Source organism: Calonectris borealis, chromosome 1, assembly GCF_964195595.1.
Source record: "Calonectris borealis chromosome 1, bCalBor7.hap1.2, whole genome shotgun sequence".
NCBI classification, from domain to species: Eukaryota; Metazoa; Chordata; class Aves; order Procellariiformes; family Procellariidae; genus Calonectris; species Calonectris borealis.
Window position 1 is genome coordinate 34,408,866 of NC_134312.1, and position 18,141 is coordinate 34,427,006.

The 18,141-nt window shown below is 41.2% G+C and overlaps 1 protein-coding gene across 1 annotated transcript in view; it reads right to left on the bottom strand.

Moving 5' to 3' along the window:
- Positions 1-18,141, bottom strand: part of NELL2 (neural EGFL like 2) — a 155,894-nt gene that overhangs the window by 130,667 nt on the left and 7,086 nt on the right. Inside the window, exon 3 of the mRNA XM_075148205.1 lies at positions 2,865-3,015. Within this exon, the coding sequence (XP_075004306.1) occupies positions 2,865-3,015 (151 nt within the window). The remainder of the gene's footprint in view (positions 1-2,864; positions 3,016-18,141) is intronic.

The following is an 18,141-nucleotide window of genomic DNA, read 5'->3' on the forward strand; positions in this document are numbered from 1 at the left end:
AAAAGTATAAATGTTATCAATATATTTTTAAAAATCTAATCACCCGTTCCTAAAAATATACCAACATAAAAATAATAGGATTTTCAGAGTCCTGTTTGTCACCCTTGTACAACCATATTTTATATGGGCATAGGCAGATGACATGAACCAGATTCAAATGAGATAAGCAGCATTATGTCTGTACTGCCACGCGACCTGGACACCAGCACTGCTCTAACCTTTCCTTTTCTTTGCTATAGCTGGATAGAATCAATTTAATGCATTCTTGTTCCCCTAAGACCAACGGCGAGTCTACTTGCCCAGCCTTACTGACTTCAAGAATTAATTAGTTCCCCAAACAATGTCTCAAATTTTTCAGCAACCCTTCAATGAAAGTTCATTACACATTTTTGGTACTTTTATCACTCTCTATGTTCACTTAGTGGCAGTGTTTTCTCCCAGTTGGCCACTAATGTCTCCAAGTTAATGTTTGTCGAGTTTTGCTCAGTTATACACTACACATTTTTTTGATCTTCTATGGCATGTCTCTTTCTTCATGCCGTTCCTGAGGCCAGGAAAGGTCTTCTAGCAAACATTGCCTCCTTTCAGAAAGGCTATGGTTATTCTCTTTTCCAGAGTCTGAGTTTCACACTGGTGACCTCTTTGCCCACCTCTGCAACTATTTTGGCACACGAAGGTTTCATCTGTCATTTTGAAATTTCAAATATAGTTGTGTTAGCGCTATCAGTAGCCCAACCAATCCATGTTCTTCCTACAAATGTAGAAACAAACTTTGTCAGGGCACAGCTGGCCCTGCAGACCTTCTCTCCCATTTGAGACAGAATAAACTTTTCCATCTGGGATGATTTGCACATATGGTGGTACAGCCCGAGTTCAAAACTCAATAATCACAGCTGCTCAGTCTGCCCCTTGCACAGTGCTCACTCCTGCAGATGAAAAGCAGGTAACAGTTAACAGAGAAGCCCCGTGTCTCATCTATGCTTTACCATTAGTAATGCATCCAGGAGGCATTCAAACATCCCCTTGCAACATTTAAAGATGCTTTTATAAACTTGATATAGAATCATAGCATCATTAAGGTTGGAAAAGACCTCTAAGATCATTAAGTCCAACCATCAACCCAACACCACCATGCCCACTACACCATGTCCCTAAGCGCCTCATCTACACGTCTTTTAAATACTTCCAGGGATGGTGACTCTACCACTTCCCTGGGCAGCCTGTTCCAAGGCCTGACCACTCTTTCAGTAAAGAAATTTCTCCTAATGTCCAATCTAAACCTCCCTTGGCGCAACTTGAGGCCATTTCCTCTTGTCCTATTGCTTCTTACTTGGCAGAAGAGACCGACCCCCACCTCGCTACAACCTCCTTTCAGGTAGCTGTAGAGCGCGATGAGGTCCCCTCTCAGCCTCCTCTTCTCCAGACTAAACAGTCCCAGTTCCCTCAGCCGCTCCTCATAAGACTTGTGCTCCAGGCCCTTCACCAGCTTCGTTGCCCTTCTCTGGACACGCTCCAGCACCTCCATGTCCTTCTTGTAGTGAGGGGCCCAAACCTGAACACAGCATTCGAGGTGCGGCCTCACCAGTGCCGAGTACAGGGGCACGATCACCTCCCTGCTCCTGCTGGCCGCACTATTTCTGATACAGGCCAGGATGCCATTGGCCTTCTTGGCCACCTGGGCACACTGCCGGCTCATGTTCAGCCGGCTGTCAACCAGCACCCCCAGGTCCTTTTCCTCTGGGCAGCTTTCCAGCCACTCTTCCCCAAGCCTGTAGCGTTGCCTGGGGTTGTTGTGGCCGAAGTGCAGGACTCGGCACTTGGCCTTGTTGAACCTCATACAATTGGCCTCGGCCCATCGATCCAGCCTGTATAATGATCCTTGGGAACATTTTCCCTTTTTTCCTTCTTCTTTGGGTTGTTTGTTTGTTTGTTTTTTAAATAGGTGAATTGCAGAGGATGGAGCCTCCAGGAAATAGAATAAAAGTAGAATTGGACTATCCTCCAGCCCAAAATAATTGACGCCATGCCTGCTAATAAAAACTTGTACACTCGTGAAAAAGAAACAGATATTTTGCTTTGCCTGAACATCTCTCTTTACCCTTTCTTTTTTTTTTTTTTTTCTATTTTGTAGTGAGACTATCAAGAAAGAATTATGGGATTGTACACAGGAAGATAAAAAGGACTATGCACCTAAAGCAGAGATCATCTGTTGCTTGTGCTAATGACTGCTTAGAAAGTCCTCATTTTAAAACTCCTTTTTATTCTGTTACAGAATCATAGGGCAGTTATCTTTAATAGCCATTACTCAGACAGATATATAAAGAATATCTTATTTCTCTAGCAGTCGTTATCCTATCAAAGGAATAATCCTTAAATGCTCCGTGTCATTCACTTTAGATTTTTAAGCCTGACAACACTTTGAGTAAAATGCTCTGCCATTCATGGGAGGTGTAAGTCCATAACTGGAGGGTTTTTTCGCTTTTTTTAAACTGCTTGCAGTGTTAAAAACCAGCGGGTGAAGAGGTGGACATACAGGGCCAGGCTTTGTGAATCAGTGTTGCTATATTGACATGACAGTTTTACACCAGTTGAGCAGCTGGTCCTTACGGTTATGAACAACAAGAGAGAACTGGCTTTTCATGCCCTTCGTGGCAAGAGATGTTTAAAGAGTAACAGCTGTTCCATTTTCCCTTGCCCGATTTGGACTTGTGATTTTTTATGAATCTGCACAATATGCCTACCCAAACACTATAAATATTTGCAAATGACCTGCTACCCAACAATTTTGCTCTAATTTATGTTCAAATTTTGACTGCATAAATACATCTACTTTCATTAACTAGCATACAGGCAGCAGTACTTACCTGTGATCTAAATGATGAATAGAGAGAATAACCCCTGAATTCAAATGGGCTTGTTTTAAGGTCACCAGGATTGTAAATTCATATTTATTTCTTAACTTCTGAAAAAAGATTTCAGCTGTTTCTGGAGATGCCTTTACACTTCTTGAAGTATCTAAAAAAACAAAACGTAACAGAAAAACACTCAGTATAAAATCTTATTTTACTTTACAGCCTCAACTCAAAGAGTATACAAAATCACAAGCTACTTCTGAGGAGCAGAATTAAACAGACAGGCAAAAGCAGGGACCAAGGTATTTTAAACACCAGCTTTTACATGCAAAGGGAGCCATTTCAATGAAAGAGAACACATTTTCTAGGACACCCATTCTTTTCTGGGTGGGGGGTTTTGTTTTGTTTTTAAGACAGGGTCATAACTCTCTTACTTTCTCCATGGATGGCCAGATGGTACCTTTAATATCTCATCCAAAATACGGACTCACTAGCAGTGAAGCACAGAGTGACAACACTGGATGTGAGCCTAAGCTGTGAAGCACGACCTGAGCAACTTTTTAATGACTTCTACAAAAATGTTATGCTTAATAGCTATGCACAATTAATTTAAAAAAAAAAAAAAACACCCAAAGAGCATCATCTCTTTAGGGACAATTTACTCAGCTTTAAGTAATAGTTATAAATTAACTTAAAAACTCACCATCTTTCAAAATATATTGTCGCTAATTAATCACTATATACTCCAGTTGTGCAGTATGTTGCTGCTGCTTCTTGCACAGGATGTCATGAACATTTGTTAGAGTAATTGCACACGCACACGCAATAAAGATTTTGCTTTTAAAAACCGACACACAACCAAGACTGAAGCAATGTTTCTGCTGAATTTGCATGGAACATGCATAGAAAATAAAAAGGCCCAACCTTAAGCCCTCTAGAGAGATAATTTACAAAATAAGATGTCAAATGCTAGAAAAACAATTCCCAAGGTTTTCCATAATACATTATACTAGAAAAAAATTAATATATATTTTTAATGCACAAAATCAATTCATTAGCATGTGTAATCAACTGTGTAAGAACTAAATCAATTCATAAGCTTCTTGTCATTGCAATTTGACCATCCTGCTCTAACTCAGGGACAGCAAGAGCAGCAGAGAGCTAACTGCAGTAGAAGCCGTGATTTCTTTTGGTGGCACTGGAGCTGAGCTCTCAAGTAAGCTTACGCTGCTATTCTTAAAAACAGGTTTATTCTTTAAGCTGTACCTATGAAGATGCTACTCTGTATTAACAGCAAACAGTTCATTGTGGTTTATGGACCAGGAATATTTTTTAGTATGTGTTTAAGAAATGCAACAACCTGTACAACCCTGAAGTCCTAACCAAGCTCCTGCTCAGTGTCACACCATGCTGTGTGTAAATCAAGAATTTGATTCTTTTTTTACAACGGGGAATCCAAAAGACAAAAAAAAAAAGGGGGAAAAAAAAGAAAGAAAAGATCATTCAAAGCTTTTTTTCGTGAAACTTCATGTCTTTTCTACTGTGGATTGCGTAACTCCCGCACTGTAGCAGATATCCACGGTATTTTAATGGAATTGTTAATAAATCATAAGGCAACTCAAATGCAATTACATCACAGAGTTCATTTTTAGCCAAGGGACACTAACAGAGTGGAATGACATAGGTTTGCATGCTGGAAGATAGTTTAACTGCATTAACAATTTCTAGCAATGTAAACAATCTACTCCCAAGAGACAGAGCAGAGGAAGGACACACAAGGAACACATTCTCTAATCACGATCACAGGATCCTCACGGACTGCAGCCCTCAGCAGCAGCTTTCCTACCAAGATACAGAAGAACACAGGAAAATACAGATGTGGAACGCACTTAAAAGCCTATAGAGTCTGATTCCTAGATGCAAAGCACATCCTCCAACCCTGTTTGCCATGGAGGGGGAGCTGGGTTTCTCAACTTAGAAAGCCCAGCCAACATCCTCTTCTATGGTAGGTTCATTATCATTACAGCATCTACAGAGTCTGCTTTTGGGCCCACAAACATCAGAACAATCTCATTTTGATTAATGACAGATGATCTGACAGAGTACAATCAAACTGTATTTGCGTGCTTGTGTGCAGAGTCAAAAAAGTGCCTGCCCTGAGGGGCAGAGCTCCCCTGCCTGAAGGGCTTGCAGCCTCAGAAGCCTCAGTCAGGACAAGCACTGCAACTTAAACTAAATAAAAGTGGGAGGACAAATCCAGAGCAAGCTGGGACCACTGGAATGTTGGAAATCATCTTGCTTATATATTAATAATTGTGACTACTTTGTAACAACACTCTTGTCCTTCCAACAACCTTTTATACTTCTTTTAAACTTTCTTGGTAGAGATATTTCACTTTGACTTCAGTAGACAATGAGATTATAGAAACAAGCCTATAGAGTATACACCATGAACACCCCATGTTTTTTCAGCCACGTTGATTCAGGCTGATCCCCCCTCACCTGAAACATTGCAGGAGTTGCTAGGAGAAAAGGGAAGGGTGGAGAAAAAGGGCTATAAAGATGATTGCCACATCATCATCTCTCACCTCCCTGCCATTTATACAGGGCTCATAAGGCACACATCCACGTGAACGTGATAGTGAAGAAGCTGCATAGGTCCTTCATCCAACAGCTTCTGTGTCTGGTCACTTCAGTCTCACTGCAATGCAGAGAGTGAGCACACAGGAATCTATCGAGGCATTAAGATACTGAATAGATACTATCAATTTCCATGGATGCATATTGGAGTTGGACGCACAATATTTATGGCTTAATATGGCAGCAAGAAAAGATAGGAGGTATACATATCAAATGTGAATTCGATGGGAAAACAGGAGATAGGAAGAGGGTTGGAGGGAAAAAAAGTCAAGCAAGACAAAAAAGAGAAAGTCATGTCAGATTGTGGGAAATAGCAGAATTGCAGAAAATTCCCTGGCTGTTCTTGTTCTGCTCCCATTGTCTCCAATGGATTTCTTTCAGGTTTCCCTCAAGACAATGAAATGGTAGTAAGAAGGAAGATGAGAAATGTAGAAAAACTACCTTTTTCCAAGAATCCAGATTTTCCCTGCGCAGCTCTGAACGCTGGAAGATGCTAGGGTGCCTCTCTGTCCCAGTTACCCTCTGGTTTATCCCTCTATAGCGTTCCTGGTTTTAACTACTATCACACCCTACCAGTGGAAATCATAAATGCTCTATGCTGGAAGTGGAAAATAGTCCATGGAGACTATGCTTACATAACAAAAATAAAATCCACAACTTTTCAATTAGAAAGAAGTATTAATTTCTACCAAATTCCTATGATATTCCCATTAGCAACTGATCAAAGAAAGTATATGCATATCACCCCTACCATTACAGAAGGCCAGTTCCAAACAGACATAAATAATTACCTCCCCCTCCTACATGCACTTTTATTCTAATTGGAGCTATTGGGATGCAAACACTGTGCTACAGATGGCCTGTGCTTTAGCAAGGAAACAAACCCTCGCCATCATGTGGAGCTCTCCAGAGCCCTCCCAGTCCTCATTGCTGCACTGAGAGAGGAGGGGGAAACACGGAGCTGCCTCTACACCTGCAAGACAGGAATCTTTTTTGAAGTCTGCTCATGTCACCCCTGTGAATCATTACCCAATCACTAGGTTGGACCAGAGCTTTCCATCCTTTTATCTATAAAACCTTATCTGGGTACCCTATAATCATTTGTCATGGCCTTACGCTACTTTCTCGTATACCGACGAAAGTATCAAGACCTGATTAGATCATGCTGGAAGCCTATATATTAAGATTATCGTCACATTAACTGCTAGAGTATTAAATTGCCAAAACACATGGCCACTCGCTTTTGGTATTGCAAGTAGGTCAGTTCATACTTGCTGTATCAAAGAGCTACACAGCCTTTTGAATTATTACTATTCTGATGAAGCACAACACCCTTTGCTCAGGGCAGGCACCAGGTGGATTTCTTAAAGAAAGACCACTGAAAGGTCCTTGATCCATTAGATCCATTCTTTTTACACTAACACAACAGTGCAAATCCCTCATTCCAATTACCTTTGAACACTAGTGGTAGGTGCTTGATAGATCACCAGCTGTGCTCAATAAATACTGATTCAGGCTTGTTCTTGACATTTGGCTTCTAGTAATCATTTTAAGACCCGAGGAAAACACTTTACTGGAACGGGACTTCTTCCATAATAGCTTGGAAAATCAAACTGTTATATCTCGGATAATAATTTGTGGTTTCTCAACAGTTACATAAACTGTGAACATTTCTAATACACAAAACCAAAGGCATAAATCTTTTTATATTAGAGTGCAAAAATAAGGAAAGAACTATTAGTTTGAATGAGAAATTTGTCTCTAGACATGATACTTATATATTGGGTTTACTTTCCTAGAATATTGCATATGTCTGGTTTGACCACACCATGACAACTCACAAACCCATAGTGTCAACACTCGATCTTTAATTTATAGAAGAATGAAATGCAAAGTGACAATGAAAGAAACAAAAATCCAAACTCAAAGTATGTTGCACTCCTTGTTCAAGTTAAAGCATGGAAATGCCTTTAGAAGGACGCTCATGTGGTAACACATGTGGCTGGTTTGAGACGTGCAAGTTAGCAAAAGTACAGAAAACAACACAGCACACTGGGGGAAGGAGGCTGGAGGAAGGGAGAATTAACTTATACCGTGGTTGGCAATGATAACGATTTACAAGGACACAGACAAACAGTAGGTGGTGGTCAACCTTCAGCTGCAACATCTAGTTATGAGGTGATCAACTGGCCACAGGCGCAGAAAACCAAGTCTTTTAAGATCTAACATTGCAAAGCAATCTGAAAACCCAGTGAAGAAAACCAGTGACCATAAGACCTGCAGGAACTCAGCCCTTCAGAGGACAAACTTAGTAGCCGCCTCTACCCTGTGCTTGCGATAGCTGTCATAACTGAGACTCATTTTCCCTCTCAGAGACAATCTGCAGTCAGAGCTTTGCAGCAAACACAAAAGTCACACAAGTGTCTCCTGGAGGTGTCAAGTGTTGACATTGTTATTTCAGTCATGCTCATGAGATGATAATTACTACACTATAACCAAGACAGTAAGTCTAACTTTCAACAGTGCTCACTCCACAGGTCCAAAGGCACTTCCACCAATCTAAACTGGTGCTGCAGAAAAAGGCGGTTCTACCCTTTGCTCTGCCACCAGTCTTTAATTCCTTCTCCTCATCCCTATGGTGACAACTGCATTCATGCAAACATACAAGGAACTGTATCAGGCAACTGATCCAGCCATTACCAGCCGACCTCCCTCCCCGCAAAATAAAAAGGTGTTGGAAGCAGCCATGAGCAAGTTACTGGAGGTAAGCAGGAAAGCTTCCATACATAGCACCAGCAGCATGCTAAATTGCACAGTGAAAAGACTACATGCAAATACGGTTTAGGACAAGCCATTCATTACAGATGTTTTCCAGTCCACAATAAAAACAAACAGTTATTAAATGGAATGGATAACTTGTCTTAGCAAAGGGCGTGCTGTTGAGTTTCTGAAGTGCATCTAAAGCTAAACATACAGTATGAAGCGAATTATAAAACAAACTCCTGCAGAAGAGTCTTTGAAGGAGGCATTCTAAATGAGCTCCACAGTTTGTTTTGTGTGCTCATAATCAGCTTTTAATAGCAGCATCTATAAATCAATTCTGCTTCTGACTGTAGGTTTGCTGAACTACCCAAATTAAATTCTAGTGATTTGTGAGAAAAAGGAGGAGAACTGCAGGCTAAAAAGAGTCTGAAAAGTAAAATAAGGCTAGCTCAATTTTGTTTCATTTTCCTACACTAGTTGGGATCAGTGTCATGTCACAAGCATATATTCACATCATATCACTTCCCCATATTAACATTTTTGGCTAATCTTTTTCTTAACTAGGGATCTCACACAGCCTACAAAGGGCAGCAATATCTCAGACTGTTTACCTTATATTGTTCTTTTATTTAAGTAACCAATGTGGGCTAAGCTGCTCCCAGCAAATGGGGCAGCATGCAAAGCCAATCCAAAAGCAGAATCTTTACAAGGTTGAAAGGGTACAGTGGGCTTTTAAGTGGAGCACGGTGCATTCAAATTTAGGAGTTGCATTCCTGAAATGAAAACTGAAGATAGAAAGAAGTAAAACAACCTTTATTAGACCAAAACCCTGCTGGATGTGTTATGCTTTAGATATTTCAGTGGGAAGGTTGATTGGTTTGCCCTTTTTTTTTTTTAATACACCTGACTCTTTATTTGAACCAACACATAAGATAAAACATTTTGAGCTACTTTTCCTATACATTTGTTCATTCCTTTCTCATAGATTCCCAATCGTTTCAGAGAGAATAGCAAAACAGGAGCAGCTACAGTTTTCCAAACCCACGTGAACCTGACTTGGTTTCCCCAAGGCCGTAGAAAGGAGCTCTGCGGGAGCCTGGGGGAAGGTGTGGCAGTTCCACCTCAAGTTTAAAAGACTACAAGATACGGGGTAAACACTGACCCTGTAAGACTCCCACTGGAGCCATTCCCAAAGGGTGTGCGCGACCTGCAGGGCCCAGGAGCACTGCCCAGTTCCCAAGTTTGGGTGAACACTGGGCCTGCGGTCTAATAGTACATCCAACCCAGATCCAAACGGGTACATCTAGACTTTTATGCACCCAAGTGCTCCTTGTAAACTGGGTACAACCTGGTCTCACCAGAACAAAAACTCACGAATACCGGGAGCAAGGACTCTAGTAAATCTCCCAAGTTGAATGATCAGGGCCTTGGGATACCCTACAGACTGTTTAGGGGGGATACCCCACGAACTGCCCTTTAGACACCACCACAGTGACCACCAATTCTTATTGGTGCTTCCCTTCTTATTTCCATTAAAGAAATGGCTCAACAAGGATGTATGCAGAAAGAGCTGCAACGGATAGGAAGGAGAAAAGGAGGAGGACAAAACGCACTTCAGCTGAAACTAAAAAATCGAAACAAAAATGGACTTGAAGCCAAATCATTAAATCAAATAAAAACAAGGGGAAAAATGTCACAGTTTGTTCTTGCAGCATTTGGGGAGGTTCCAAATGCCTTTGCTTTGTAGCTTTCTCTATTCTGAATGTCAACTACAGCTTTGGTGTGTCATCCAGCAAGGACTTTCCTCCAGCTCAAACAATACGCAAAGTCCCAGGAGTCTCAACGGGCTGACAAAGGAGACTAGAAAAAGGACCTCTCTCTGAACACACACACACACACAGACACATTTGTCCCCCAATTATATTGACTGTTCATACTTATATCCTGAAAAAATGTTAATCACATCACTTCTGACCAAAACTCTGGCTCACCTACAAGCTACATACTTGTGTGTTTAAAGTCATTTTGGCATAGCTGAGAACACAAATCCACTGTGGGATAAGAGGGGGAAAAGGTACTGAGAGCCTGGACACATATGCTTGAGTACAGCTGCAACTGCAATGGTTCTGATCTGAAGTAACCAAATCATTATTAAGGACCCAACTTGCTTGTGTAATCGGGAGTAGTTTGTGCATTTGCATAAGTAAACCTGATTTCAAAGTGCTTTGTAATGTTTTGTTCTCCGTGGTCAAAGTCCCAAGGGAATTTTTGCTTAGTTTGTTAAGCTTGTTTGATTTTTTAACTTTTTTTTTTTTAAACTAAAGGAACATTAAAAATCGTCAACTATGCAAATGAAATTAAAATAGGACGTATTTAATAGGGGGAAAACCCGCTACCCGACATGACAGAATGGGATAATTGAGTGGCAGCAAGCCCTCAACCATTTCTGCCAGTTCCTGGCACTGACTTGGATTACTCTTGCAAATCCAAGCCTCTCTGGGGCAAACTTCGGCTGTAATATATTGTGCATTCATTGTAAATTGACAATTATACCACTGAAAGTCTGTTTCTGTCTAGGACCATTCTGCAAAAGAGATGATACAATGCTAGTTGCAGAGTGATTATACTACTGGCTGGGCTAAGCTTCTGAGCTTATGTACTGGCTGCTTCCAGAAACCAGGGAAAGTCACATCAAGCCCAGAAAACAGGGAAAGTCACCTCAAGCTGAGTCTTTCTGCAATGCTAAGTTTACCTTCCCACAGCCTGACTGCTGACTTCCCCTGCTGAAACAACCTCCTTTGCGTCCCTGTGAGTCTACAAAATAATTGTTCAGGCACTAGCCACTGAAATACAATCACGCTCTTTCAAAACACGGCCAAACCCCTGAGATGATCTTGGGATTTCGGCTGTGAAACAATTCTTTGTGGCACTAACGCTAGATTGTTACTAAAACAACTCCCACCAAACTGCCAAAGAAAATGTGAATGTGTGCTCCTGAACATTTCTGAAAGGAATACAAGGAGTGTGCGCATCAACGCAGGGGGAAGCGCCACACAAAAGTACTCTCAGGAATTTTTAAATGCATACATGATACAGAAAACCACTGTTCCTTGCCTGCAAGAAATACTACCCCTTTCACTGTAACTATGTCATCATGCAAGATGCTATCACCAGGAGAGAGGGTGCTACTCAGTGGGGACCTATTATGTGACAACAAAGTGACAAAGATAAAAGACAACTTCTGTTCTTGTTATAGAAATTCCACTCCTAGGAAATTAAAATGTGTGCTGTATGGTATGCTCTGCCCCAGGTGTTTATTATTGTAATGCTTTCTGGTGATTGATAGGTTCTGGGTTATAAATTAGATGATGCAATAGCTTTTTTGATTACTAGTTTTCCCTAGTCTATATTCCAACACTCTTCTCAATTCCTCTTTAAATTCCGAAGACTCTTTGTATCCGCTCCCCCATAGCTAGTATCAAATGCTGCCACTTACGATGATGATGTTTAGGTTTTTCATGGCCAATACCACTATAAAACCTGTTATGTTTGAACAAGGACACAGAGGTAGTGTAGAATGGGATTTCTGTCTGCTGCTTCATTTCAAGACAGGCTCCAGCTACATTTAAAAGGTTGCAGCTACTATAGCTTTATAAATATATATGTGTATATATACATGCACACATTCACACCGCTCTAGGCACAGAGCAGTTTTCTAGAAGCTGCTTTGAGAACACCTTGAAACCTGTGGAGAAAATCAAGCCTGTCTTGTTTTCCTTGCTGCTGCCATCTGTGGCATATGCACCTCGTTATGCTTGGCTGCATACTGTCATATGAGCACTTTGTGTCAAACTGACCTAACAACAAAGAAAAATATCACACCAAGAAATGCTGTTAACACTGGGAAACAGACTGAAGAGCACAAGAAAAATAATGCATTGCCTTCCAGCCCTACTGGTACTGTAATAAGGGCATGACACACATGAGAACTGCTAAAAGACTGAATTTATTTCCAGTCCCTAGTCGTATAGCACGGTCAGGATTTAAAAAGTTATTCAAGTCACGCCGAGGGGGAGGACAAGAGGAGGAAGCAGTGTTGTCAGCGTTTTTCCAAATGAAAAAGCAGGTTACCAAAAGTAAACAAAGTCTAATCAATTAAAAACAATAAAGTACAAACTTAACCGCAATAATAAAGCACGCAAGCAGATTATGCTAGGTGTAGATCAAGCTGGATTACATGAACTACCCTTCTCCTGGAAGATATGACATAATTCAGGCTTCTCAAATATATCATATTCCAGCGGTGAACTGGGTCATACGATAACAGACTGTAGAAGACCGGCACCCAGCATGGCACCTCTGGATTAGGATCATGCTGGGTGTAGATACTCCTATATCCTCTGAGCAATAGACCACATCTCTCCCTCACTTGGTGCTCACTGCGCAAGTGTCAGTAAGACCTACTCATGATCTCTGCTTGGTCATTTTCTCTCAAAAGCTCCTTTCCCTGTGACCCGTATGCTGCTCCTGAGGACCTACCACCTGCAGCCTCTGTTTCACAGAATCATTTAGGCTGGAAAGGACCTCTTGAGATCATCTAGCCCAACCCCAATCATTTGTGGACACCCTGGAGAGTGTAGCTTTTTTCCCCATTAAGAATCTGTTTCTCCCTCTTCGCAATGGTTTGCATCTCTCATCCTAGCTTTCCTTCACCTCTGGCTTTCTGGGGTATAATTGTTTTTGTACCTACCCACATTAGGGTTAATTGCCTTCAGCTCATCAAACTTCTAAGTGTTAAGGCTGATTTATTTTCATACAACACAATGGTGAGCTTAAGGAAGCATTAATATGAGATCCGTCTTAATTTCGCAGATGACCACAATGACGTGGTCTGCATGAAAGATTAACTTCTGACACAAAAGAATGGTCAACAGTCACCAACTTAGAGAGCTCCAGAAAACCCAAACCTTCATCCCAACAGCAAAAGCAGCACAGCAAGGCAGGGGTAGGAAGGCCACCACTGGAAAAAGATTACATCTGAAGCATGCCAGGCACATCCAGCAACTCTATTGCTAGCCACAATAGAGCTCCAGCAGTGGCTGAGCAAACAGCACCAGATGGGAGGAGAAGGCAGGACACTGAATCGTACAGAGAATTCAGGTATCAGCAGAAACGAGGTGGGAGTGCCAGAGGGAGCACACCAGAGGGGAGAGGAGGGACACTCAAGCCACCAGCCGTACTGGCATTCTCAGAAAAATCTCTACTCACCTGTTTTAATGCCAGGAAAAGAAAAAGTTAGAAAGATTTTGAATTAGGAACATCAAAGAGAAGGGATACCAAGGAATACCATACGCACAGCTCAGCTATGAGCAGGGCAAACAGAAAGTACACAGGGCACTCAAGCTACCATTGCCAGAGGTCCCAAGGAAGCTGAGGGGGACCAGTGTTCAGATTCTCCTGCAAGAAAACTTCTTTTAAATCAGGTATTAATGAAGTCCATGCTTCTACAAATATGTCTGTTAGCCTCGGTGAATCAGCTACAGGTTTTAAACACATGCCCAATTTATAAGCTTGGATGAGTTAAAATTAGAAATGCTTCCAAACCCTTATTTCCTTGCTCTTGCAGGCTTGTTTTAACCGAGTACCACTAAAACATACTTAAATGCACCAAGGAACAGTTTTAGGGAGAATGCAAAGGCACCGGTTTGATTTTAATGAGTATTAGGTGTTCGATGCCCCTTTGTGTCTTTGAAAATCTCTCCCTATACTAGAACAATTCCACCAACACTCCAGATTTGCAGAGTATAGAAAGACTTACAGCGTTACCCACCCCATCCTTAGCATATTAACGGAATGTCACACAATGACTACAACATAGCATGAAATAAAAAATCTATGAAACATTAGCTATCTTCTACAATATCAAAAGTCTGGAGACTTCCTTTTGGTAGCTATTCCACAGTCTAAACTAGTTCACTGTGAAAGTCTCCTTTTATCTTAAATCCCCTCCATTTATAATATCATTACATTACTCTTACCTCTAGCTCTTTGAATACTAAATAATTCCTTCATTTTAAACCTCTAAGAATCTTCTAATACTAGGCACTTATCATACAACACTTTTGTCATTGCTTGGACAAGCTGTACATACTCAAGTTCTGAGTAAGCCAGTCCTTTTTACTGTATAATCAGGTTTGCTGTTGTTCTTTTCACTCTCTGCAATTCACTGGTATTTTTCTGAAATGGAGAAACCCAGAGTGAATGCAATAATCCAGACACAATCTCAGTTTAAAAAAAATTCAAGCTCCCAGATCTCTTACTACAGTATATTTCACTTCAAACGCTAATGTTATATGCAGGGATTCTTAAAAAAAGCATCAGTGACCAGGATACACAAGGTTTTCCTCAGGTTTACCCCACCCCTTGAATGAGAGCTGAGCAAAGCTCAAAAACCAAAAAAAGTACCTCAAAACCACAAAAGTTCCTTTGGAACCCTTCTGGAGTATTATGCAGCTGTATTTAGAGACTGGTAGACTTCCAGCCACGGATTCAAGGCTGGCACGTGTCTTCTTTTCTTGATAGGATAAACAGTATGGATGTTACCACCGTCTAATTATACTTAAGTAAGCATTTATGCTGGGGAAACCTTATAAACATTGCTCTGTCTAACAGAGAGAGCAACTCTACAACTGGAGGTCTTTTTCTTACTATACTCCCTCTACATTTTTAGAGAGGGAAATTGCCACTCAAATTCCACTAAAAGAGTTCTCAGTTATGGATCACTAGCAGTATTGATTGTAATGGCTCCTTTGGAAACATTACAGTCTATCATAGCAATGTTGCTGCTGCTGCAAACATGTTAATCTGCTAAAACTCTTTTGAACACTGTCTTCAGAAGTCTCTCTTAGTCTGCTTGTCTTTTTATACCATGCCCATTGCTTTAGCACCTTGCAACAGCACAGAGTTGAGTAGCATCTCCCAAGATGGCTCAACACAAAAGTCATTTTTCTAAGATCTTATTTCTCTCTGAAGTCATCAGGATCACAGACCGCCAAAAAAGTATGCACCAAAAAAAAAGAAAAGCAAAAAAGATGTTGTTTAACGTAACAAATAATAAGAAATTTTTGCTGTAAAATTCTTCCATGTTGAAAATGGCTACAGCATTTTTTTCCACCCAAACATGGTTTAAAGAAAAGAAAAAGAAAAAAAGACAAAAAAAAAAAGGACATTTACTCCCTAAGCAGGACCATAACTTCAATAACGTATTTGCTACAAGTTTGGTTTAAGTTTTTAAAGTTCAGTAACAGCTACCTGAAATATCTGAGTGAACATTCATAATGGGTATTTATCATGGAAAACATGACCAGGCAAAAAAAATGAAAAATTGAAATACCCTTTCTTATTGTATTTCTTCTCAGATTTTCCTGAGAAGAAATCTGTCAGACAACACTGAGATGGAAAAATTAGTATTCCTTAAACATTGTGACAAAATTAGAGGAATTTAGCCAAAACAGAAGGACAGAAAAAATTCAGTGAAATATAATTTTTCGTCCCTTATTCAGCTCTACCTTAGCAGTGCAGGTAGGAGAACACAGCTGCTCTGTGGATCTGCGCCTTGGCACACGACCAAATGGGACAAAATATAGGGAACTGAAGAGCAGTTTCCCATGACTGCTATATATAATCTCCAGCTCTTACCACTGGTTTCAAATAACTTACAAGCTCAGTTCTGTACCTCCCTTTAGACTCAGTGGAAGTCAACCATTCTTGGAATTATTTTTCCAAGCCGGCACCTATATGCCCTGGGGGATACAGACTGGGAGAATGGAAGCCAGGGGGTGAGAGTAGGAAACCTGTTTCCCAGATCATATAAGCAAACAGTAGGGTGAAAATGGGGGGGGAAACAGATATTAAGACTGTCCTAGATGAAGGAATGTGTAGGAAATTATGCTGTCCTCTCTGAAACCTCACTGGAGAATGAACTGTGCTGCAATGGGGGGAAAAACCATAAAAAACCCATTAACCTAGCTAGTCTCAGCCACGCTTCATGACTACAGAACTATGTCACAGCAGAAGCAATTACATAAGGGTAGCAAGACCTCATTTTCCCACGTCACTACCCCTTGCTAATGCAATCCTCCCCCAGCAACATGGAAAGATGCGCTTGACAGCTACCCAGAAGAGTCACTGTCCCCCCTTCTCAGAGCACATGTGCTGCAGGTGCCAGGTTCTCTCCAGCATGCAGGACAGATGCTGCCTTGCTGTCAACATCACCTCTTCGACTTCAGCTGAGACCACTGCACCCTGCTACGCTGCCAGGAGAGGCTGTCTGATGAGTGGCCATCTGCGTTCGGCTGCTCCTGATGGGGATGACGACATGGAGAAAGGCCTCCTTGGCCTCCGCTCCTCTGACTATCCTTACCCTTCTCATGGCACCAACTAGGGCTCTGCCCCACATCACCACGCTGACAACATCTTCATGTATTTTCCTTCCATACATGCCCCAGAGCTGCACATCATACTCATTTTCAGCTTTCCAACAAATATGCCAGGCTGAGCCCTGAGATAATACTAGCCTCAACAAGGGTTTTGTACTTGCAATATTTTAGAAGAGGACTGATTGTAAAGGTAGGAACAAGCAAATGCAATTCTGTCTGTTATTAATCGGTATGAATTATTTTGGGCAATACTGAATGTAGAAATGGAGCATGGTTATTTGAACCAACCTGAACAACCAAACTCTCATTAAAAAAAAAAAGTCTTAGACACTCAGCATTGTCCCAATAGAAAACAGATCTCCAGGCACTTCAGTTTATTGCAGACAGTAGATGGCTGTGAAAAGCACCAGGTCAAGGCCATGAGAACACAATAAAATATGACATTCCTCTAACTGGAGTCAAACCCTCACCGATTAATAAATTCAGGTACTAATTCACTGCAAAGGTTGAAGTAGCAGAGGCTGGAAGTGTCAGCTGTCCCACCAAGCCCAGGCAAAGCCACGGAAGCCATGCTGCTTGGCACCGTCTCCCGAGGGGATCTGGGTAGGTAAGGTTCAGTGCCTACACCAGAAAGCAGGTATTATTTCTCTCCCCATGCTGTAGCTTCTTCCAGAATCCGTGCTCTTAAGAATTTAACAGACTGAAAGGTGACAAGAACCCGTATCAAGACACATGGTAAGAGATGAGAGTACAAAAAAAACTACCTAACACACAATACCCAAAGGCTATGGAGGAAATATTTAATTTCTGCTTATTTCCTCTCCCTCCCCCCAAAAAGCCCATTGTAGAAAAACAAAAAAGATACAAGACAAAAAAAGAACATTTTACATAAAATATCTTTTCTTGCAATGAACAATGATATCATTTTCAGAGCCATACTTAAAACAACTTCATAGCTCTACACTTACGCCTTTGTGATGCTTTATATGCTTAATACACACTCTCAGCAACATTATTTATTTGAAACTTTCAGCATTAAGACAGTTACAATCCCCAAATGCTACAGGCTAAGTTTTCTGTCATTCCTTAACATTAGTTTGTATCAACCATGCACTAATGACTACATACAGGGATTACAAGCTTTTCTTCTCTAGAAACCTGAGTTTCCTTAGTATCTCCGGTATATTAGGTCCCCATTCACTTTGCACCTCCCAGTTCTACCCTCTGCTGTGCCATTACAAGCATCAACCACAGGTCCACAATATTTGAGGTTTTTTTCTTCCCATAACTTTTTCCCCTTCTATTTTGCAGATAAGCCAGCATGGCAGCAGTTAGCAAACAATGCAGTCTCCAATAATAGGTATATTCATGATTCTTCAGCAGTGTACGGTTATGCAGTGGGTAGGTGCATCCTAGTTCTCCATGCATGGTAACTCAGCATGGTTGGG